Source organism: Sus scrofa, chromosome 1 (genome assembly GCF_054392235.1).
Source record: "Sus scrofa isolate SSC_HxYL_T2T_F1_AM1 chromosome 1, Sscrofa_HxYL_maternal_Yorkshire_Landrace_v2.0, whole genome shotgun sequence".
NCBI lineage: Eukaryota > Metazoa > Chordata > Mammalia > Artiodactyla > Suidae > Sus > Sus scrofa.
Genome location: NC_139383.1, coordinates 1,597,681 through 1,619,341, shown reverse-complemented (window position 1 = coordinate 1,619,341; position 21,661 = coordinate 1,597,681). Strand labels below are relative to the sequence as shown.

Genomic DNA, 21,661 nt, shown 5'->3' with positions numbered 1-21,661 from the left:
TAGAACGTTAGCTGGTACTGCTTTCCAGTGGGAGGTGCTCGCAGCTCAGCGTACGGAAAGGGGTGACGTGGAGCTGGAGGGGCCGGCCCGCTGCAGGTGCAGCTCGCGGAGAAGGCCTCGTGCCCCTGCCTCTGTCCTGGCCGCTGCCGCAGGGGTCCCAGTTGCTGGCGCGTCCGGGACACTGCCACAAATTTGTTGAGTGGCAGCTTCCAGACAGGCTGCCGTGTGGGGGGTCTGGTGAGTGCGGGAGAGCTACCCCAGGACGTGCCCATGCTGCCCTCCGCGGCGGGGAGCCCGAAAAGGGGCTGGAGCTTGGTTTTGAAGGAGCCCGTGGGGCGGCCCAGGTGCCCACGTGTGCGTGCTCCACCCCTGGGTTTCCGGGCTGGAGGCCCTCTCTTCTAGGAGCAGCCCTGCTGAGCGGTCCCGTGTGGACCCGACTGCTCCCGGAACCCAGCTTCTCCGGCTTCCTCGCGGGGCCTTGAAGCTGGGAGGGAACGGGAGTCCCGGGGTTTCTGGCCGAGGCTGAACTGAGGCTGCGTGGTCGAGGCCTGGCACGGGCGTGCCTGGGTCCGGAGACAGCAGGAGGACGTGGGACTTTCGGGGGCGCGTGGTGGGTGTCGCTCTGCCGCTGGGTCCCCGGGGACCTGGGGCCAGCTGTGCCCCGGCGCGCAGCCGCGAGCGGGGCCTGGGCCTTGGTGAGGACACACGGCAGGTCGTCTGTCCTTGCGGTTCGCGTTCGTCTCAGAAGAGCCTGTGGCGTCTGTGGTTCCGTTGTACCCCGTGACCCGTGCTTGTGCCTGTGGGTTGCATTTTTTCTGTAAGCCGTCGTGGCCTTCGTGTTGGGCTCAGTCCCTGTGGCTTGGCTGCTGCGAGCCTGGGCAGCGGCGACGTGGAGCGCTGGCGGGACCCGCTGCCTGGCACAGGCTGGGCTCGGCGCCTCGGCTGCGCTGCGTGTTCCGTGTGCGGCCGCCCAGTCATCTGCGGACAGCACCGGCCCTCCTGTTTCGTGTGGTTTTTTTAAGGCACAGCAGCCCCCTGTTTTTTATCTTTTCTGGCTCTTTTTAAAGTTTAATGAAGTACAGAGTAAACGAGCATCCAGCTGACTGGTTGCGTAAGAGGCGGCGGGTTGCGTCGGCTCTAGTTGCAGTCGGCAGATGCCGCCCAGAGGCTGGGCGTCCAGCTCGGGTTGGCGGTGGCCAGAGTCTCAAAGCAGGGCCAGCCGGGTCACTTGCTGGGCACGGCCAGGAGGAGACGGCTGCGTTTTCGGGGGGGAGGCGTCGATGTGTCCCGGAGCCCAGGATGTGGTTCTCTGTCGTCGGCAGAGCCGAGGCCGGGGTGAGTCTCTTCAGGCTGGGGTGGCCGGGGTGGCCGGGCGGACTCTCACGGCCGTCCCGGAAGCCTGCTGCTTCGTCCACCTTTGTGTTGAAGCCTGTCGGTCATTGGCTTGCTCACCAAGCAGCCGGTGAGTGGCGCCTGGACGTGCACAGCCAGGCAGTCATTGCTCGTGTCTCAGGGCTACAGACTTGCGGTTCCTGAAAGCGGAAGGCTCCCGTGGACTTTGGATACAGGAAGTAAATATTAATTTAATCCTGCTACTCATAACATGGTGGAAGTTGCTTGAAATCATGGTAAAACTGCTGCCGGTCATTTGCCGAGGCACGTACAGGAAGCGCCGCAGTGCAGCTTGCTTCTGGCTGTGAGGTGGTGGTGCCTGTAGGCTTGCTCTAAATAAAACCCGTTTTTCCTAAAAGCGAACACAGAGGTAACCATCTGGGAAGCACTGAGGACGCTTTACTCTGTCTTTTAAAAGTGAGTGGTTGCGTCTCTGTGCTTTGACTGTCTGATGTCTTTTAAGTCTCACATTTACTTGGCTTAAAACAAAATAAAAGCCCTGTGTCTCCAAACGGAGATGAAGACAGTGTTTCCTGACACAGCACCTTCTTTCTCACCGTTGGAAGAGCAAGTTCCTTTCGTGAACTGGCATTTCGTCCTTTTACAGATTTGAGCCCTTTGCTCTCAGGCTCTTTACTGATCCTCCTGGGACCAGGTAGGAAAGGCCTAGGCAAAGAAGTGAAGTCGGGAAATTCTTAGCTCCTCATTAAGCCCAACTCCTAGTAGCCAGCGTGACTGCAGAGTTTCTTGCGTGGAAATGCCAGGGCTTTGTGTGAAATGACTAAAGACCTACACGGCTTCTGCTTATGAATTTGGAAGCAGTGTGCTATGTTTGTTCTAAGGGTAAATTATATCAAAGACCAGTATTTTGCTTAAAGCAGTGGCCCAGGTCCAGGTTTCCTGCACTGACTGCAGTGCTGGTTGCAGCTGCCGTGTACAGCACAGAACAGGGACCATGACCTTCGTGCTGGAAGGAGGCAGAGCCCGCGTTTCTCGTGGCAGGGACACAGCCTGGGGGAGGCTCCCTCCACCTTCGGCCTGCGGTCAGGCTTAGCCCTGCAGGGCCCCCCCCCGTGCCTATGCCACGGGGAGCTCACCTTCACCGGCCTGACGCGTGTGAGCAGCAGGCGCCCTGAGACTCTCAGGAAGCTGCCCCGGAGAAGTCGCTTCCCACCACGCGGTGCCCACGTCTCAGACTCAGGAACCCCCAGCCAGACGGGGCCCGACCTGGGAGGGACTCGGGCGCCACCTTTATTGTCTGGGGAGCCACAGGGTCCATGCCGCCGTGTTGTCTGTGTCCTACTGTACATGCAGCCGCTGAGCCGGTGAACAGAGCCTACCCGGGGCCTCGCTGGCAGGCCGGCGCCCAGGCCTGTCCGGGCGCTCACCGCGTGTGCCGCCAGGTCGCCCGGGCCGGAAGGCCTGTCTGGAACGGGTTTGAAAACTGGTCTTTCAGAAGGAAGCTTGTTCCTACCAAAAAAGAGGGCTTTCCGCTGTTTTCGAAACTCTGGTCTGAGCTGCCGTGCTCAAGGCAGGGCGGGGGCTCTGCGTGCTGCTCCGGGCCTGCCCGCTTCCTCCTGCCCGGCCTTGTTTTTCTTGGCTCGCGTTTAGCGGTGTTTGTATGCTGGTGATCACATCGCGCTCCTGCACACATCGCAGCTGGGACGCTGGGAGCGTGGGTGTCCTCTGCGTCCCTGAGCTGGGAGCCCCGTGCCTCGGCCTCTCCCAGGAGCCTCCGGAGGCTGGGAGGAAGCAGGTACCCGGAGCAGACTTGCCTAACCCGGGCCCGTCCTCAGCGGCGGCCTGAGGCATCCCTGAGAGGTGCGCGGTTCCTTCGGCCTGAGGCCCTCAGCGCGGCTCCTGCCACCTGTCCTTCTGTCCAGGGTCTCTGTGAGCTCGGCCCGTTCCAGCTGTGGCCTTGCTGCTCCTCACCGCCCCCCCGCCTCTCTGCCCTCTCCCACCTGCACCCCCCACGCCCGCTCTCCCCCTCCGCCCTCCCCCACTCCTCAGCTGTCCCATCTCCCGCGCAGAACCTGCAAGCCTCCTCCTCTCCCTTTAAAGGAGAGGAGAGCAGCTTCAAGACCCCACATGAGTGGCCTTTGTCCTTTCATCTGCTGCTTCTAAGGGCTGGGGATCTAGCCCTCTGCCTCTTGTGTGCTGTGTGTGTGTGTGCGTGTGTGTGGTGTGTGCGTGTGTGCGCGCGTGTGTGTGCGTGTGCGTGTGTGCGCGCGTGTGTGTCCGTCCTCCTCTCCCCGTCTGACAGTCCCTTGAACACCGTACTGCTGTGTGACTCTCGTCAGTGCCTCCAGAAGGGAACATGTGGCTTTGACATTAGAGCTTTTAAGTTCGTTTTAATCATTACTCCTGATGCCTCTGGAGCATGAGGCTGCTCTCCAGGAGGCAGCCTGTCAGCAGCCGCTTGATTTGCCAGAGGAGGATTGGGCGATTCGGAATGGTGTGCTTGCTTAGGCTTTTCATTGTACTTTCACAAGTAGCAGGCCAGAGATACAGTGATAGCTTTTCAGATACCAGCTTAGGTCTCTTTAGGCGAGTCATTCTTAAAATTACTTATTCATTTGATATGTACGTATGATACTGTGGTTCCTCTGCTCACGGTTGGAAATTGGGGTGTGTGGTGCTAGCATGTGTGTTAGGGTGCGATCTTGTTTTTACTCAGTTATCTGCCTTTGCGCTTACGGATTTATTGTTAGCATCTGAGGTTACTGATAACAGATAGACTATGAAAAGCTTATAGCTTTTGAGCAGTGCTGTCCAATAGCAATAGAATGTGTGGGCCACATTAAAATTTGTTATTAGCTATAGTAAGAAATTAGAGTCTTAAAAAATCATGTTTCATGATGCTTTGTCGATGGCTTAAGTCAGTGTTTATGACGAACCTTAAACAGACCTTTTAGATGCTGGTGGTCTTGAGCCGAGGTCTCCGGAGACCACGGCCTCTTACTTCGCCCCGTGAAGACCTCTTGTGACGAGGACACGGACTTGTAAGTGAGCCCTACTGGGAATTAGAAGCGACTGTAACCTGGGACTCAGACGAGCTCCTGTCGTCATTGCTCAGGCGCCTTCCCTCATCTTCCGATACCTGACAGCAGAGGGTTGGACGGTCAGAAACCCTCCTTCCTCGCTCCTTAAGCCAGTCGTTCTGCAGGGTGGCCAGCTCACTCGTAATGGTCACTGCTTCTGCACCTGCTAATGTACCTTTTCAGTGGGATTCTGGAGGTGTTGACCACGCTGTAGCCTGCGGGGATTTGGGAGGGGTGCGGAGGAGGGAACAGAGAAACCCCCCCCCGCCCCCCCGCCCCGGGAATGTAAGTCAGAGAGATGGCAGCCTGCCTGGCAGTGGGCCGGTGAGCTCCGGACTCACGTGATGAAAGGATTTGGCAGACCCGTCCTATGGAGGGGTGGGCAGGACCGGCTGTGGGGGGTGGTCCGGGCTCTGGGGTGGGGGCAGCTTGGGCGGGAGGACTTTGTTGGAGCCAACCTCAGGGAGGGGAGTTTGCTGGGGCAGGCTGGTTAGAGGCCGGCAGATCGTCCTGCGGAGTCTTGCTCCCTTCGCCAGAGGTTTTCTGGGGTTTATAATGTAAACGAGTGCCCAGCGAAAGATGTGATTTCAGCGATGCCGTATTAGATAGCTGTATTAGGAGATCGTTACTTGAGTATTTAACCATAGATTTGTTAAATTCCGTGCTGCATATTATGTGTGATAAAGCATTTAAAATGTTACAGGATGTCAGGTAATTTCAGTGTCATTCGCAATTCACACCAAGTCTCCTAAACTGACGCTCGTGAATTAGTTGTCTGAAATCCAGAGCGGTTCTGGAACAGCCGTGCCTAGGAGTTGCCCCCAAGTATGTGGCCACCGGTCTGGATGGAGAGGCTGTGAACAGGAAGTAACAGTGTCACGAAGCCACAGTTGGTTGTGGCTGTGGGGCAGAGACCTTGCTCGAGAGAACACCGGGACCAGCAGAAGGCCTGACGGATAGGCCGTTGCTCCTGCGTAAGCTGTGGGGACAGGTCCTGCTGCGCAGCCCGGGGAACTCTCTCTGGTCACTTCCGATGGAGGGTGGTGTGAGACAAAGAAGGTGTGTGTAGATACTGGTATGGGACGGGGTCAGCACGCGGTGCGGGAGAAGATGACCGACCCCTGTGAGCCAGCTGTCACGGGGAAATAAAAGTCATTAAATCAAGTAGACTGCGAAGACAGCCTCGCGGGTCCCAAAAGTACTCTTGGGAACATGTCGTAAATGTCCGTTGGCACTAAACCGAGCTTTTAGGTCAAGTAGAAGAAGAAAGTAACTATGTTTACAACTTTTAAACAAAAATCTGCCCTGGTCTAAGGAAATCCTCCTACAGCCTTTGCAAAAAAAGTAAAAGGGGGTTTTCAGTGCCCCAATCCGAGGTTCTACTTGACAACCACAAAGCAAACCGCTGTAGAAGTGAGCTTCCGGGTGGCGGGGGCAGTGGGGCTACCCTGTTCATTCACGTGGCCAAAGAGCTCGGGCCAGTGTAGGCTTTCGGCCCTTGGTGAATGAACCAAGTTGCCATTCAAACAGCTGAGTTAAACTGTCATCGATTACGTAAATGTATAGAACATTATCGAAAGAAGTCATTTAATTAGGTTACGTGGGAGGAAATACCCAGTTTAACAGATGAGGCAGGGGTCGGGGCCACAGTGCTGTCCTAGAAGTAATTGTAATTTCCCAGGTTCAAAGAAGTCCAGTACTGGCCTAAGTGAGGTCAGATGAGTGGTTTGTGTATTGCTTTTTTGCTGAGTGATGTGCTAGAATTCAGAGAGTTGTCGTTTATTGATTTATGTGTGTGTGTGTGTGAGAGAGAGAGAGAAGTTTCAGATTTACCCCAAAAACGTACCAGCTTTACCACCTATTGTCCAGGGCTTTTGTGGCAGAAGGACCCTGGCGGGGGGGTGGGGGGTGCCGCGTCGTGTGGGCAGCACGGCGGTTCCCAGGCGTCTGGCTGGGCAGGAGGCCTGCAGGGAGGCTTTGCACTCGTGGTCACCTGCAGAAAGGAAGGGGGTGCTGCGGGGACAGTCGGAACACCTAGGCGGGGGTCAGGAGCTGCTAACGGGAGCACAGATTTTCTTCACCCCTTGCAGAACTTAGACAAAATCAGCTCTCAGGTAGTGCAGCCACGCAGAATTCGAAGTGGACAGTGACTGGTGTTTTCAGAGGTGAGTGCTAGGTGGTTTTAGGCTCGCAGAGCCGTGCCGTGAGCTGGATGTTCCCTGAGAGTGAGCCGGTGAGGGCTCAGCAACGCCAGCTGGTCAGACTGTCAACCCCAGGGGAGAGGACAGAGTCTGGAATGGAGATTGCATCACTCCAGGGGGTCCCAGGAAAGGTGTTTCCATCAGGTTCTTGGTTGACCTGTCATTTTAACTTTGCGTGATAACTTCATAGTGTCACTTTTGTGACACAGTAGTTCCTAAGTATGAGCTAAGAAACACGTTCTCAGTTGTAGGCTCTTCGCAGTAGCGTCCAAGTGAGGTTCCGCGCACGCGTATCCGTGCTTCCTCTGGTTGTAAGGAGGCATCCACCGTTCTGATTTTATATTGTTGTCCTGCCGAATGGCATTGTGGCGACCCCGCAGCAGACGCACGTGTCCCTTAAGTCAGTCTCAGAGCCGTTCCCGCGACGTGACGGGCAGTGCAGCTGACCTGCGTCCCGGGTGGATCTGGGCTTGTCGCTCCGGTGGTTGTGGAGGCGACAGCCCGTGAGCCTTAAACTGAACCCGTGCCGAGCGTCTTCTGCCTCTTCTTCTCACCGAGTCCCTCTTCTTGTTCGCCACGAGGAGACGTGGCGTGTTTTAAAGTTTAGACTCTGAGTGTGGCGAGGAGGAGGGTGGGAGGGGGCCGGGACACGTCGCAAAGCAAACCCGCGGTGGGCTGGCTGCCTGCGGCGTCGCCCGCGGCCGTCGCACCTCGTCTTCGCCTCCAGGATTCCAGGTCTGTGTCCGTCTTTTCGGCCGCCGGTCACTAAGTGGCCGCTTCGGAGTCATTTTTCTTAACTTGGAAACACAAGAGAGGTGCCTGTCCTGTTAGTTTCTTGATGTTTACCGGAGTGTTAACTCTTGTGGTTCGGTTTTGGTGCTACTGACGTTCGTGTCAACACAAGAACTAAGACTTGTGTCATGTTTTCTTTTTGTTTTACTTGCTGAGTGTTGCATGTCTCACTGTGTGTTTTCAGTGCCCTGGTTTTCGTTTTGTGTAGGGCGCAGGTCAAGACAAACTCGGGATCTACGTCAAGTCGGTGGTGAGAGGAGGAGCTGCAGACGTGGTTGGTACCGTTTCTCAAGCTGTCCCCTTTCTGTGTGTCGCGCGTTGAACAAGCGACGCGCGATGTCCCTCGGAGCGTGAGCACGGAGCTGAGCTGCTCTCCCTGGTTCTCTCTCCTCCCCCCCCCCCCCCCGTCGGCTGGCTCTCGGGTGCGCGCAGGACGGGCGGCTGGCTGCGGGGGACCAGCTCCTCAGTGTGGACGGACGAAGCCTGGTGGGCCTCTCTCAGGAAAGGTATCATTGCTTTATCTGTTTAAAGCTGAACACGCGCCCTGTCGGGGGCTTAGGAGACGAAAACCCCTGCTGGGCAGCTGTGCCCTTCCTCTTTTTTAAGTGTCAAACTCTTAGTGTGCATTTTCTTTTCTTAGCAAATTGCGTATTTTAGTCCGAATACGTTTCTTGGCTGAAATGTCCGCACACCCCCTCCGGTTTGGAGCCCGACAGCAGGAGGCGGGTGCCTTGTTCTTTCTAGAGGGCGGGAGCCTGGCTGGGGTCAGAGCGCCCCGCAGACGGTGACAGCCGCTGCTGGGCCCTTCTGTCCTGCTCTGGTCCCCGGCTGCGGCTGCTGGGGGAGACGCCCGTCCCCACCTCTCAGCTGGGACCCTCTCTTCCAGGGCAGCAGAGCTGATGACAAGGACGAGTTCCGTGGTGACCCTGGAGGTAGCGAAGCAGGGAGCCATTTACCACGGCCTCGCCACCCTGCTCAACCAGCCCTCGCCCATGATGCAGAGAAGTAAGGGCTGGCGCCGCAGCACGAACCCGTCTCTGCCTGAGCCTGGCCGCTGCCGAGCGGCAGAGCCCCCGCGCACCTGCCACAGGCCAGGCTGTGAGGAGGAGTAACTCGGTGGTGAAAGCCATGGTTTGGCAGCTACATCAAAGACCAATATAGGTGTAGGACTTTTAAAAGAATTAGTGCAGAAGCCTTGGAGAAAAACCATTATGACTCCTATTTCTTTGAAATCAGTATGAGTTTTGAGTTCTTGGCCTCCGAGCTGACCCTCAGTGCCCCCCCCGCCCCCCGTAAGCTGGCACCCCCGGAGAAGCCAGAGTCTTAGCGCAGAGTGACGGCAGCAGAACACGAGAGGGGCTGGGCCTGCCTTCGTGGGGACAGAGCCATGCCTTGTTTTATAGGCCGGGACAAGGCGTTACTGATTTTAACTTTTTCAAACATGATACTTAACATCGATCTTTGATAGTTTATGCTCATTAAAGGAAGCAAACTCGAGGATGAGTGGGGACGCGATGAGGGAAATGATTAGAAGGAAGTAACGCTTCAGGGTCTTCCTCTGAGAAGATGAGAAAAGTGAGAAATAAAAGATGAGCAGCCACGTCACCTGGTAGCAGCTGATGATGCTGACAGCCTGGGCTGACGCCAGGAACTAAGAGACATTTTTAAAAGTAGGGACGTGTGCTTTTGTGCCCGGTAAACAAGTTGCTTTACACGTGTTCTTGTCACTCCGACAGGTGAGCTCAGGAGAGGATAGGCTTTGAGCGAGGACTTCTGCTCCTCGCTGCCACTCAGCGCGTTGCCGTGCTGGAAAACTTCTTAGAGAGTCCTTAGATCTTACTCTTACATAAGAAATCACCTCATTTCTTCTGATACAAACAAATTCCGACTTGTGGAATTGTAAATATTTGTCGATTCGTCTTTCTTTTAAAGCTATACTGCGTATCTAAGGTGAAATCTTGAACTCTGCTTTGACTCCAGTTTCAGACCGGCGTGGATCAGGTAAACCCCGACCAAAGAGCGAAGGTTTTGAGCTCTATAATAACTCAGCTCAGAACGGGTCCCCCGAGAGCCCCCCGCTGCCCTGGGCCGAGTACAGCGAGCCAAAGAAGCTGCCTGGCGACGAGAGGCTGACGAAGAACCGCGCCGACCACCGCTCCAGCCCCAACGTTGCAAGTAAGCAGGGGGCGGGGAGGGGGGGTCCTTGGCCTTCCTCACCCTCCGACCGGTGGTCCCCCAGGAACCGGTGTGGCCGGAGCCGGGAGGGAGGAGGGCGCTCTGGGCTCTGTTGATGAAGAGAAAAGTAGGGCCTGCCTGCATTGGCTACCAGGGTCTGTTTTTCACGAGGGCTGGTAAAACAGCTGCTCTAACAGGACAGCAACGAGTTTGGGAAGCTTCGATTCCTCGATGCTCTGGGAGGGGCGTGGACAGTGAACTTGGACGGTCGGCAGACGGTTAAGGCGCGGGGTCCGCAGGAAGCAGAGGGAGAAGGGCGAGCACCTGGCGTGAGGTTCGCTGGGCCCGCCGTGTTGGCCGTCCAGCCCTTGGTTGGGGAGTGAAGAGGGTGTAGCGGTTCCTGTGCTAAGGGCTCCGGTGGCCCGGGAGCCTGGGGTGGTCGTGAGGCACCCTCGCTGCTCCTGAGCCTTGTTCCTTTGTCTGCGCGACACCTCGGTGGCCCAGCCCCGTGCTGCCAGCGCTCTTGGAACGTGACGCCTGGTGCGTTTGTGCTCAGCCTGCTTTTTTGCCTCCCCCGACAGATCAGCCTCCTAGTCCTGGTGGGAAAGGTGCACATGCCGCTGGAACAGCAGCCAAGATCACATCCGTCTCCACTGGCAACCTCTGCACCGAGGTCTGAGCGATGAGCACGCGAGTTACGACCCCACGTGTTAGGTCCCCTCGAGCCAGGTCACCCCGTCAGGTGGCCTCTCTGTAGACCCGCCTTGTCTGTGACTCCCCAGGCTTTTGTTTTTAATTGTTAATGTCATAGGTACATTAGCTTTAAATTAGTACATCTGGGCAATTTCAATGTTTTAATACGGTGTTTTAAATAGACGGATTATACTTTAAAACCGATCACTGGGAATTAAATTCGCCTAGTGCCCAAACCGTGGAAGCTCACGCCCCTTTCTGGTTCCCGCTGCGCAGGAGCAGACGCCCCCGCCGGGGACGGAGGCCTACCCCATCCCCACGCAGGCCTACCCCCGAGAGTACTTCACCTTCCCGGCCTCCAGGTCCCAGGACCGCGTGGTCCCCCCCCAGAGCCAGTGGCCAAGCTACGAGGAGAAGCCGCACGCGGACAGCAGCCACTCCAGCCTCGCGGTTCAGGTAGAGGGACCCCGGGGACGCCACCCTCAAAGACACCTGTGGGGCGGGAAACGCAGTGGCTCCTGAGACACAGCGGGTTTCCTCGGAGGACGGCGCTGCTCCTGTCTCTTTGCTGGTTGTTGTGGTCACCCGAGGAGAGGTGGGGATAAGAGGGAACAAGGACCACGACGGGGCTCTGAGCGCTCGCCGTGCTGCCCAGTGACTCGTCAGCCCTGGTACGGCCTAATTACGATCAGCACGGCGGGCCGCGGCTCCGGGGGTGGGCGAGGAGGAGCAGGCCGCGTCCAGCAGAAGGCGGCCCCGCCCTGGGAATGCCGGGCATGGAGCGCCCACCCGGGAAGCTCACGGTGGGGGCGCCCACCCGCGTGAGGCAGGCGCACTCAGCGCCGTGTGGGAAGTGCTGTGGGACAAGTGCGCTCATCCTCTGGGGCTCTGTGGCCTGGGAGGGGCCGTGGGGGGCCCGGTGCGGTGGGGGGGCCTGCGGTGTCCGCTCTCGTTTGTGCCAGTGCCGCAGAGAGGAATTACCAGGATCCGCAGGGAGCGCGCCGGGCTCCGCCTGGCCGCAGCCGGGCTGTCTCAGCTTCTCTCCTGTGCTCACAGTTGCCCCAGTATGTCTCCCCTCCCGAGAGGACATGCTTCCGGCTCTCGGTAACTTCCGGTAGAAGGCTGGAACACACCCGTTTTCCCTTTTCTTTCTGCAGCGGGTGACCCGCTCCCAGGAGGAGCTGCGGGAGGACGCGGGGGCCTACCCACTACACAGGATGGAGGCGGTGATGGACCGCAAGTCTGACAGCGACATGTGGGTCGCCCAGAGCTCCTCGATGGGCTCCAGCGCGTCCAGCCAGGAGCACCTGGACCCCTCTTCCAAGGCGGGCACCCCCGCGTCCACCCTCACCAAGAGCGGCCCGGGGCGCTGGAAGACCCCTGCAGTTCTGCAGCCCGCGCCCGGCCCCCAGCCGCTCCGGACCGACCTGCCCCCGCCGCCCACGCACTACGCCGGCGACGTGGACGGCGTCCCCGTGGACCTGCCCCTCCCGCCGCCTCCGGCTGCCGCGGGCCAGGGACTCGCGGGGGGCCAGGGGGCCGCCGAGCGGAAGAAGCGGGAGGAGCAGCAGCGCTGGTACGAGAAGGAGAAGGCGCGCCTGGAGGAGGAGCGTGAGCGCAAGCGGCGCGAGCAGGAGCGCAAGCTGGGCCAGATGCGCTCGCAGGCGCTGCTCCCCGCCCCGCTCTCCCCCGGCGCCACCAAGCCCGCCGCCCCGGGGCCCCAGGACACCGTCATCCGGGAGCTGCAGCCTCAGCAGCAGCCGCGCACCATCGAGCGCAGGGACCTGCAGTACATCACCGTCAGCCGGGAGGAGCTCTCGGCCGGCGACAGCCTGTCCCCCGACCCCTGGAAGCGCGACGCGCGGGAGAAGCTGGAGAAGCAGCAGCAGATGCACGTGGTGGACCTGCTGAGCCGGGAGATTCACGAGCTGCAGAGCAAGGCCGAGCGCTCGGCGGAGGAGAGCGGCCGCCTGCGCAAGCTCATGCTGGAGTGGCAGTTCCAGAAGCGGCTGCAGGAGTCCAAGCAGAAGGACGAGGACGACGACGAGGAGGAGGACGACGACGTGGACACCATGCTGATCATGCAGCGCCTGGAGGCCGAGCGCAGAGCGCGGGTAAAGGGGCGGCGCGGCGGGCGGGGTGGCGGGGTGGAGGCGGCCGGCCTTCCCAGCGCTGAGCCCTGTCCCGTCGAGCGGAGCGTGCCGAAGCCGCAGGCTCGTTCTGACTCGCCCTCGGCGCTTCAGTTGAGAGAACACGCCACGAAGCGGCAGCAGTCGTGGTGAGGGTTGGCAGGCCTCTTTCCTTAAGCCTTCAGGTGTAAATGCCCCTCCGGCCGAAGTGCCCAGCTCTGCCCTCCAAGGGCGGCAGCCACCGTCAAGAGCGCGTGAGCGGCTGGGCGGTGCCTGTGAACCATGGTGGACAGACAGGCCCCCCCTGGCCCTGATGATCGGCCCCAGAGGGTGGGTCACAGAGGAGACTGCTCCCAGCCGCAGGGTCCCAGGGTGACCTCCCTCGTTCTTAGAGACAGCCCTCATGGTAGCTCAGCGGTTGACGAAGCAGGTAGTGATTCAAGTTCATCACCGGTTGCATTGCAGTGGTAGGTAGGTAGCATCAAGACACAGAGAACTTTAAGATTTTATTCACATTTCTCTATATTATAAAGTAACTTTTTCACATCAGTAAAAGAAAAATAAATTTCACCGATCTACTGCAGTCAACTAATATAAAATCTAAGATTCTTTTGTCATGTAAAATTTGCTAATATGAAATTTAAGATTCTTTGTCACCCTGTCGCTGGTTGACAGAGAACCATTGCCCGTTATTAATTTGCAGCCAGTGCTGTAGAGCATTTTACGGTATTGAATTTTAGTTTTGTGTCTTTTCTCCAACGTGAAGCAGTCTTCTGAGAAAAGACAGCAAAGAGCATATGCCCTTTTTGTCCTTTGGATTTTGTTTCTAGTTCAACCCTTGATGCCATCCGTATTAGAGAGCTAAAGCCAGAGCTGTCCTGTTGGTATTTTGCCATCTTTCTAGCTCACGAGGAGGTCTCAGACGCCGGCCCGGTGGGTGAGCGCATGGGGCCCCTGTGCGGGCCCTTTTCCCGCCACTCGGAGACGTTTCCCTGAAAGGCCCCTGCTTCCTGGACACGTGTTCTCAGCCAGACGCATGGAGAACTTGGTCCAGAATTCAGCTGGAATCCCTCTTAAGAAAGAAGCTTCTTAAATGAAGGCCTAAATGTTAACTCTCGCACCGTTTTGTTCGTATTTTCTAAGTTACCGAGATAAACTTCTCAGGCACACTCCTCCTCGCCATCAGTGCTGTTTTGTTTGAAAGAGCAACCGTCTGATGAATAACCGGTTACTTTCAGCCCAAGAACTCCTCAAACTGTTCCCACCTTGCAGTCAGCACCCTGGCCCCGTTCTGGGGACGGTGAGCTGAGTGTCTCCTGGCTGCTCTGCCGGGGTCCTGGCGGGCGCATGGCAGGTGGATTCAGAAAGGAGCGGGGGGTGTCTCCCGCCCACGACACACACAGAGGAAGCTTTTATCCACCGCAGGTTTCCCTCTGACTCTAAAGCTGGTGCTCGTGGCAAATTAGTAGAGTGTTGATTTTTATAACCGTGGCCCAGCAGCGGCTTAGACACCATATTGTCATGTTTCGATAATTATTCTTTTCTTTGAAGACTTAAATTTTTAATGAAGGTCTGTTAGTCTTTCCAGATGGTTAAAGCACTATTTCAAAGCTTCTTAATATGAATTACAATACTGGGAACGTTTTTAATGATGACCCGATTTAAATTAGCTGTGTGTTTATCATGATTCACCTTAAGCGCACTATCTAAGTCTGCTAATAAGAGTGCGGAGGGAAGTGTTACTTTTAGTGTCTGTGTGTGTGTCTTAACAGTGAAACCCAAGCACCTGGCACCACGTGGGCGTGTCCCTGTCTCTGTCTCTGAGCCCGGACACCCGTCTGCCTTTTGCTTTCCTCACTGGGTCCCCTCAGAGACAGACAGCAGGAGAGCGACAGACGTGCTGTGGCGGAACGCAGGTCTGAACTGAACCTTGTTCACCCTTCATTTCTCTTTTTCTCCTTCTCTGTCGCCCGCAGCAGACTGCTGTGCCAGCAATCTCTGTTCTAGATTTGGTAGGTTCTCGTTCCTTCCCCTGGGTACTGTTTTCCTGTCTCGATTTTCCTTTTCCTGTTAGTGGTTTTATGTTCACAGTAGATCTGGTCCTTCGGGGGGTCCCGGCTCAGGATCCGTGGTCCCCACGTCTAGAAGCATGCCTGGAATGTGTTTAGATGTAGTCATTCCTTGCTTTTCTCTGTTATTTTAAGTTACTTCCTGTTTGCTGCTGGTTTCGACCTTTCCTCAGTTTTAGTCGTAAATTCCATACGGTATGTTCTTATTTGCTCAAACACATGAGCAAATGAGAAGTTTTGCAGTAAGTAATCTATTTCCTTCTGTCCCATGCATTAGAAGTAGATTTCAAGTATTCATTGTTAGGGATTCAGTTCAGCTGGTATTCTCATCATTTGCCCGATGAGACGTGACTGTTACATGATGTAACGTTTCTCTGTCCGTTGGTTGGCAGAGGAGGAGGAATTGGCAGGAACGTGTGTTTTGTTTGCTTTAACAGTACCGCGTGACTTCCGTTTAGTTTACTACTTACCAGCCCCAGCAGTTCGTTGCCGCAAGACGCGTGCTGCGTGTTCTCCGGGAGGTGGCACGGGTTGCGTGTACGGCCTGTGCTGGGGAGGTCGGGTTGGTCACCCGGCACCAAGTGAGGCCTGACTCCGCGTCCTCACGGTCTGCCAGACACCTGCCTTCGGACTGGGGTACTTAGGTCGCCTTGACGTCAGCACGTGCTGTCGGTCTGCGGAGGCCGGGAGCCAGCACTGCTTTCCGAGGTCCCTGAGCCCAGGTTTGACTTTAATGGCTTTTTCACCAGACGACAGCCTTCCGTGTTTTGTTCTTTTAATTGAAAGAGCGCGTCGGCGGGCTCCCTCCGAAGGCAAGCCTCTCTGGCAAACCTCGCCCTCCTCGGGGACTGCAAAGCATGTTTTCTGAGCTTTCCGTTTTCCTGTGTGAGACAGAGACCGGAGGTGTGCAACTCCCCCGTCCTTCGTGTCCGAAGGCATCTGTGCCGCGGGGGGTTGGGAAAGAGCCACCTGTCCCACGCCTTTCCTCCCTGGACCGGCCTTGTGCCAGGTGCCCCCGGCCCGCCGCCGCCCCAGGGACTCTTGCATCTGGGGGCAGAGTGTGACAGACCAGGAGTAGCAAAGGTTTCAGTAGGATTTTATTTCAAAGGAATAGTTCAGGATTTTTCCTTCTTTAAAGATACTTACTTTGAGGAGTTCCCGTCGTGGTGCAGTGGTTAACGAATCCGACTAGGAACCATGAGGTTGCGGGTTCGGTCCCTGCCCTCGCTCAGTGGGTTAACGATCTGGTGTTGCCGTGACCTGTGGTGTAGGTTGCAGACGCGGCTCGGATCCCGTGTTGCTGTGGCTCTGGCGTAGGCTGGTGGCTACAGCTCCGATTCGACCCCTAGCCTGGGAACCTCCATATGCCGCGGGAGCGGCCCAAGAAATAGCAACAACAACAACAAAAGACAAAAAAAAAAAAAAAAAAAAAAAAATGATACTTACTTTGAGGAGTTTCCGTCGTGGCTCAGTGAAAATGAATCTAACTAGTATCCATGAGGACACAGGATCGATCCCTGGACTCACTCAGTGGGTTAAGGATCCGGTGTTGCCTTGAGCCGTGGTGTAGGTCGCAGACATGACTCCAGTCCCACGTTGCTGTGGCTGTGGGGTAGGCTGGCAGCTGCAGCTTTGATTCAGCCCCTAGCCTGGGAACCTCCATATGTCACAGGTGTGGCCCTAAAAAGACCAAAAAAAAAAGAAGACACTTGGAATGTTCATACGGACTCTAACTGCTCCATTTCTGAGCATTTCTGAGCCTCATTCCCCAGGGAGCATTAATGTCACTGTCCCCAAATTTTCCTTGGGTCCCAGCTGGCAGCTCAGGCGCCAGAGCCTCCTCTCTTGGGCCCTGGCCTCTCCCTGAGGCGATGGGCGGCGGCAGAGTGCGGCCACAGGGTGTCCGTGCTGCCCAGCGGGCTGGAGACTGAGGCAGGGCTCCTCCTGCCTGGGAGCCGCCTGGGCCGACCAGCCCACCGCCCCCGACCCACGGCTCTGCCGCCGCAGACGCAGCCTCCTGCGTGCGTCCTGCCCTCTCCAGCCGCACTGCGCAGGGTCAGGCAAGACCGTCTGGCCCAGTGAGGCCTAGGCTGCGTCCCTCCCCTGTCCCGCCAGGTTGCCATCCTCGCCCTCCCCGGCCCTCCCATCTCGCCTGTTCAAAAACTTAGTCACCAAACCCCCTTCCCTCCCTCGTGGGGAGGGCCCCGCCTTTCTCAGGATCTCGGGATCTCTGCACCCGCCCTGCCCCGAGCCCCGAGCCGCATGAGCTTCTGGCTGAGTCGCTTGCTTCAGCCTCTGCCCCCTTTGCAGGCTCTTCTCCACAGGCAGTTGCAGGGACCCTTTAGCACCACCAGAGCCCCCAGGAGCTCCCCTGTGGCCCAGAGGAGCCCTGAGTCTCCCCCTAGCCCAGGCGCGGCCTTCCGTCCTCATCGCTGTCGCTGCACCTGACTGACACCTAAGGGGCAGCCAGCCCGTCACCCCAGTGACAGGCCTCAAGCTCATGTCCTCGCTGCTCTCGCTTCTTCCTAACAACTTGCGATGGGGCAGACGAGAAGGGGCGAGCTCGGTGCTGAAGAGATCCGCCCAGTGGCTGCAGAGTGAGAGTCAGGTTGCCGACCAGAATCTCCTGGGTCACGTTTTGTACTCTTCCTGCTTCACACAGTGTCTGCTGCTCAGGACACTGTGGCTGCGAACTGTCTTCGAAGAAGCTCATGTGACCCAAGAGTCTCGGTTGGCTTTGTTACCGTTTTCAAGGGTTCATCTTCCAGCTCAGGTGACCTGACAACTGACAGGAAATCCGGAGCCCTCGATATGGCCATGCCCTGGTTCAAGCTCACCTGCTGCTTCGGAAAGCCCAGCACGTCTCTTGGCTTGACTAACTCCAGCCTGGCGGTCTTGAAACACTGCTAAGGATTCCTGTTATCTGCTCAGATCCATTTCCCCAAAAGAACTCCTGTAGGCCTCCTTTGATAGCCTGGCGCTTTCCTTCCTTTCATGTAGGCCAGCGAGCTCGTCTGCTTTTCATTTAACTCGGAGTGCTCCTAAAACAGTTGGCCAGGGGGGTCACAGAGTCACTCCGTTTCTAACTTAAGTCGAGTGCCTTTAGCTGTTGTGAAACCTAAGAAAACCATACAGCTCAGTAGCCCATCTGAAGCGATGCTTTGGAGGAAATTTCTCTTTTCTCTCATTAATTTTGTTTGTTTGAGTAAAGCAGCATATGTTTGAAGTACAAAACAGCCTGTGTCTTGAAAATGAAAGTACCTGAAACAGCTTACCAAGGGGTGGGGAGAGAGGGCCTGACTTTGGCTGGCGCTGGGCCGTGTGCCCTCCTGTTAGGGTAGGAACGAGCCCACTGACACGAGGAGAAGGCGCCTGGCTTACGCCGCCCAGGTTTGGAAGAGTGGAGGTTTTGAGAGAAAACCGCTGTGTATAGATTCATAACAGAGAATTCCATACCTATAATTATGAGAAATTGTGATTGTTCTGATTTCTTAAAATTACTCTATTTTAACTTAGAAGAACAAATCGGCTATTGTTGTGTACACGGCTGTTCTTGCTCAGAGCGTGTTTTTCATTAGGTCTGGAAAGTGTAACGCAGTGCAGTGAGTCTGTGCTTCACTGGGGGACAGAAAGCCCTCTGTGCATCGTAGGCCGTCAGAGGCTTTGCTGAAGATGCCCAGTGTTAGCAGTTGCCGTTTGGTTTTGTTCTTTTCGTTTGGGTGCTTTTCCCGGAGTCGGCGCTGGAGAGGACGCCCTCCGATGGAGGCTCCGCGGGGCGGGCACTCCTGACGCCCTTCCCTCTTTGCTGCTTGGCCCTGAGCATCTGCTGCTCCTACGGAACCTCCAAGGCCAAGTGCCTCACACCCTCCGGGGGTAGCCCTGGAGGAAGTGGATTTGTCGGGATTTTCATTCTGTCTGGGATGTTTGAGGAGTGTGTTCGCATGGAAGGCCTGATGGCCCCAGTGAGTTGGTTGCCCCCCCGGCACAGATTTTGTTCCACAGGAGCCAAGCAAGAGTGAAGCTGTTAGGTGTTTGTTCAGGATATACACTCACGCCACACGAAGTCAGAAGTCGACGTGTTCTGATTTTGCTGTGGCCAGTTTATAGAGTAACTGGTAATTATATGGAAACTGAAGCACCTTGAGTGACTGTGTCCGGAGTCCCGCGGGGGGAGGTGGGACCGACGTCTTGGTCCATTTTACATTTATGCCCTGGACGCGTCTCCTGTTGGTGTGGGAGCCCCGCTGGCATCAGAAATCCGCGGGAATGCTGAGGTCCCGCCTTTGTCCTCAGCGTGGGCGGTGGCTGCAGAAGTAGCTGTATTGTGTGGACATGACCAGAGGAGTGTCTTTGTCTTCTTTTGGTCTAATGTGCTTTTAATTCAGTGAAGCGAAGCTGAAATCCAAGGGGAGCACGTCCTAGGTGTTTGCCGATAGCCTTCGGTATTTGAATGGTAAGAAAGATGAGTTTTACGATAGCTGCCGGCAAGCTTTTTGACTAGTAGTTGCTTGAAAAAGGAGTCTTGTCTTGGGAGGCAGGCGATGGGTCCCCAGCCGCTGCCGGCCTTCAGCCAGAATGGATGGTGCCTGGCAGAGGTGCACAGGAGCCAGTGAGAGTAGGGTTCCTTCCACGTGGCAGGCCGAGATGCTGAGTCAGAGGCCCGGGCTCCCCTGCGCTGGGAGGGCATGCTTGGCTTGCAGGATGGGACCCAGAGGAAACAGGGCCAAAGGCGCGGGGGCCTGGTCCCAGGACCAGGCCGGCCACTCGTCCGTCCACTTGAATCGGTGCTGCCCATGAGCTCCCCACCCCCTCTGAGCGGCGATCGGGACAAAAGCAGGGGACGGAGGAGGGTTGTGGGGTGTGTCTGCCACTTCCCCGGGCTGAGCTCCTGCTCATAGGAGGGTGGTGCTTGTATATGTGACCCTGCCGCAGACACACTCCTTCTCTGAGCCCCGCGGAGGGAGGGCAGCTGGACTTGGGGGCCGAGTGGGGTGGCCGCGGGACCTGTGTCGCCCGCAGCAGGGCCTTCCTGCCGTCCTGTCCGCCGTGTGTGTCTGCTCGCCCGCTCGTCCGCGTTCTGTGTCTGCTGGGGGCCTGCCGGGCGGGGACTGAAGCCGCGTGTGGTCAGTTGCAGGACGAGGAGCGGCGGCGGCAGCAGCAGCTGGAGGAGATGCGGCAGCGGGAGGCGGAGGAGCGTGCCCGCCACGAGGAGGAGCGGCGGCGCCAGGAGGAGGAGCGGCTGAAGCGCGAGGCCGAGGAAAAGGTCATGGTCCTCTGAGGGCGGCCCGCCCCGCCCGCCCGCGTGGATTGGCTGAGCGGAGGGCTGGGGGCGGGACGGGGCGGTGCAGCCCCGCCCCCAGCTCCCATGCCACCGCCACCGCCTTCTGCCTTTGCCTGTCTCAGATTCCTCCTTCCCGCTGCGCTCAGACTTCTGAACTCTTAGCCCCATTTAGCCGGGGGCCTCTTTGCTCTGAGCTCCCATCTCCTCTGGACGGGGTCCAGCTTGTGATCGCGGAGGTGCCCTGTGTAGAGAGGGTCGCTGAGTTGGGGCTGTGAGGCGCGACAGGAACGTAGGAAGACAATCTGTTCCCATGAAGGGTTCATTCGAATAGGTCATTTATAGAACTGCCTGAATCCTGGTCGGTGGTAGAGAGAGCAGATGGCTTATGGAAAACATGACTGGAGGACATTTTAGCCGAGGTTATCATCTGAGACATATTCTGAGCTGTAACTTTGTTTCTGTCTGTGGGCTTGCAAAACTCAGTCATCCTTTTTATTAGTTTTAGAATGACAACAAATTTGACCTAATCTGAGAAATGGGAGCGTGGCGCTGCTGCCCTCCAGACCCTCCCGTGCACGCACCGCCTGGCCCTGGCTCCCTGTCTGGTCCCTCTGGAGGTGGCCTGTCCCTTCCCTTCTGTGAAAGCGGGAGCTCTGAGCGCCACAGGTTCTGGGGGCCGTGGTCCGGCGGGCACCCCCACCCCATCCCGCAGGAGGAACTTGGGAAGAAGCTTTAGGTAGTGGTATGAGGGTGGGGGTGGGGGAGGTACCAGTCAGTGAGGCTGCCGGGAGGCCTGTGCTGATGCTGAAATGGAAGGAGGAGAAGCAGCGCAGGGGCACGTCCTGGGTTGAAAGGAGTGGTTCCGTGGCTTCTAGACCTTATGTCATTGTGCTGTTGGTTGTATCTGAACAGCTCCCGAGCTGCTCTCAGAGAGGCGGGGCTTTCAGACTCCCCGGGACTCTCAAGAGTCAGTGATCCTCCCTGGGGGAGTCGGGTCTCCACACTTTGAGCCCCCACTCACTTTTACAGTGTCTGTGGTGCTGCTGTTCCAGGGCCGAGCCCCCTCAGCTTGTCCCACCTTCTACCTGGAGCCTTGCGGGGGGGGCCCACCCCGACCCCAGGTGAGCACAGCCCTGCCCTGGGGACAGAGTGCAGGGCAAGGAGGCCAGAACTCGTTCTCCAGGCTGGGAGATTCTTGACTCACCTGATTTTTTTCCCAGAGTGCATCCTCACAGCTCATGATTAAGGCAGATCCCACATGAGTTTTGATAACTGCGTCTGTAATGGAATGCTCGATGTAAAAAGAAGCTGAATAACCTATTTTTTTATACAGAATGTCCAGAATTGATGGGTTTGCTTTGTCATAGGAAAATGTGCCCTTCATTTGTGGGTAGGATAAAGTCTTCTTGGATCTTGTTAACGGGTCTGCGCTCAGTGCGACTGCAAGCGGGTGCTGGATGCCCAGCAGCGCTCTTCCCGCGGTTTCCCCTTAAAAGCCATGGGAGCCATTCCAGTTTAATACCCGACGCGCAGAGAATGCTTACTTTGTGTAGCAAATAGGATAAAGATGGCCTTCCTCCAGGACGCCCCCGCTACAGTAAGAAGATAAAGTGAGAAACGGGCCCAGGGCCATGGCGGAGGCTGTGGGATTGATTCGCAGCGCTTCCTCCTTCTGAGGCTGAAGCCTTGACTGTTGTGTACTCCGTGTGTGTGTGTGTGTGTGTGTGTGTGTGTGTGTGTGGAAAACGCAGCATGCAAATTGAAATGTGGACTAAGAGCTTTCATCCTGATGCCAACAAAATCTCTAAAATTAGTTCTCTTTGGCTGAATGAATTAAAATCCATTGTACTCCATTCTGTAGCGTTAAACATGCCTCAGCTTAAGGCAC

The 21,661-nt window shown here is 56.9% G+C and overlaps 1 protein-coding gene and 1 long non-coding RNA gene across 36 annotated transcripts in view; one reads left to right on the top strand and one right to left on the bottom strand.

The window, feature by feature from the left end:
• Nucleotides 1–21,661, top strand: part of AFDN (afadin, adherens junction formation factor) — a 129,194-nt gene that overhangs the window by 102,262 nt on the left and 5,271 nt on the right. For 16 of the 35 annotated variants that reach the window (XM_021085815.2, XM_085015233.1, XM_085015247.1 and 13 more), the window contains 9 exons: nt 7,635–7,700; nt 7,859–7,932; nt 8,313–8,431; nt 9,407–9,601; nt 10,183–10,274; nt 10,571–10,750; nt 11,452–12,408; nt 14,400–14,435; nt 19,621–19,755. In XM_021085815.2, coding sequence (XP_020941474.2) covers nt 7,635–7,700; nt 7,859–7,932; nt 8,313–8,431; nt 9,407–9,601; nt 10,183–10,274; nt 10,571–10,750; nt 11,452–12,408; nt 14,400–14,435; nt 19,621–19,755 — 1,854 coding nt within the window. The remainder of the gene's footprint in view (nt 1–7,634; nt 7,701–7,858; nt 7,933–8,312; nt 8,432–9,406; nt 9,602–10,182; nt 10,275–10,570; nt 10,751–11,451; nt 12,409–14,399; nt 14,436–19,620; nt 19,756–21,661) is intronic. The other 19 variants (XM_085015257.1, XM_021085831.2, XM_085015267.1 and 16 more) reach the window with 3 other exon arrangements.
• LOC146405856 (uncharacterized) lies at nt 12,917–21,051 on the bottom strand. The gene is made up of 3 exons (XR_014839324.1): nt 20,978–21,051; nt 15,639–15,752; nt 12,917–15,373 (listed from the first exon to the last, which is right to left on the bottom strand). It is a non-coding gene; the product is annotated as an uncharacterized LOC146405856 (long non-coding RNA).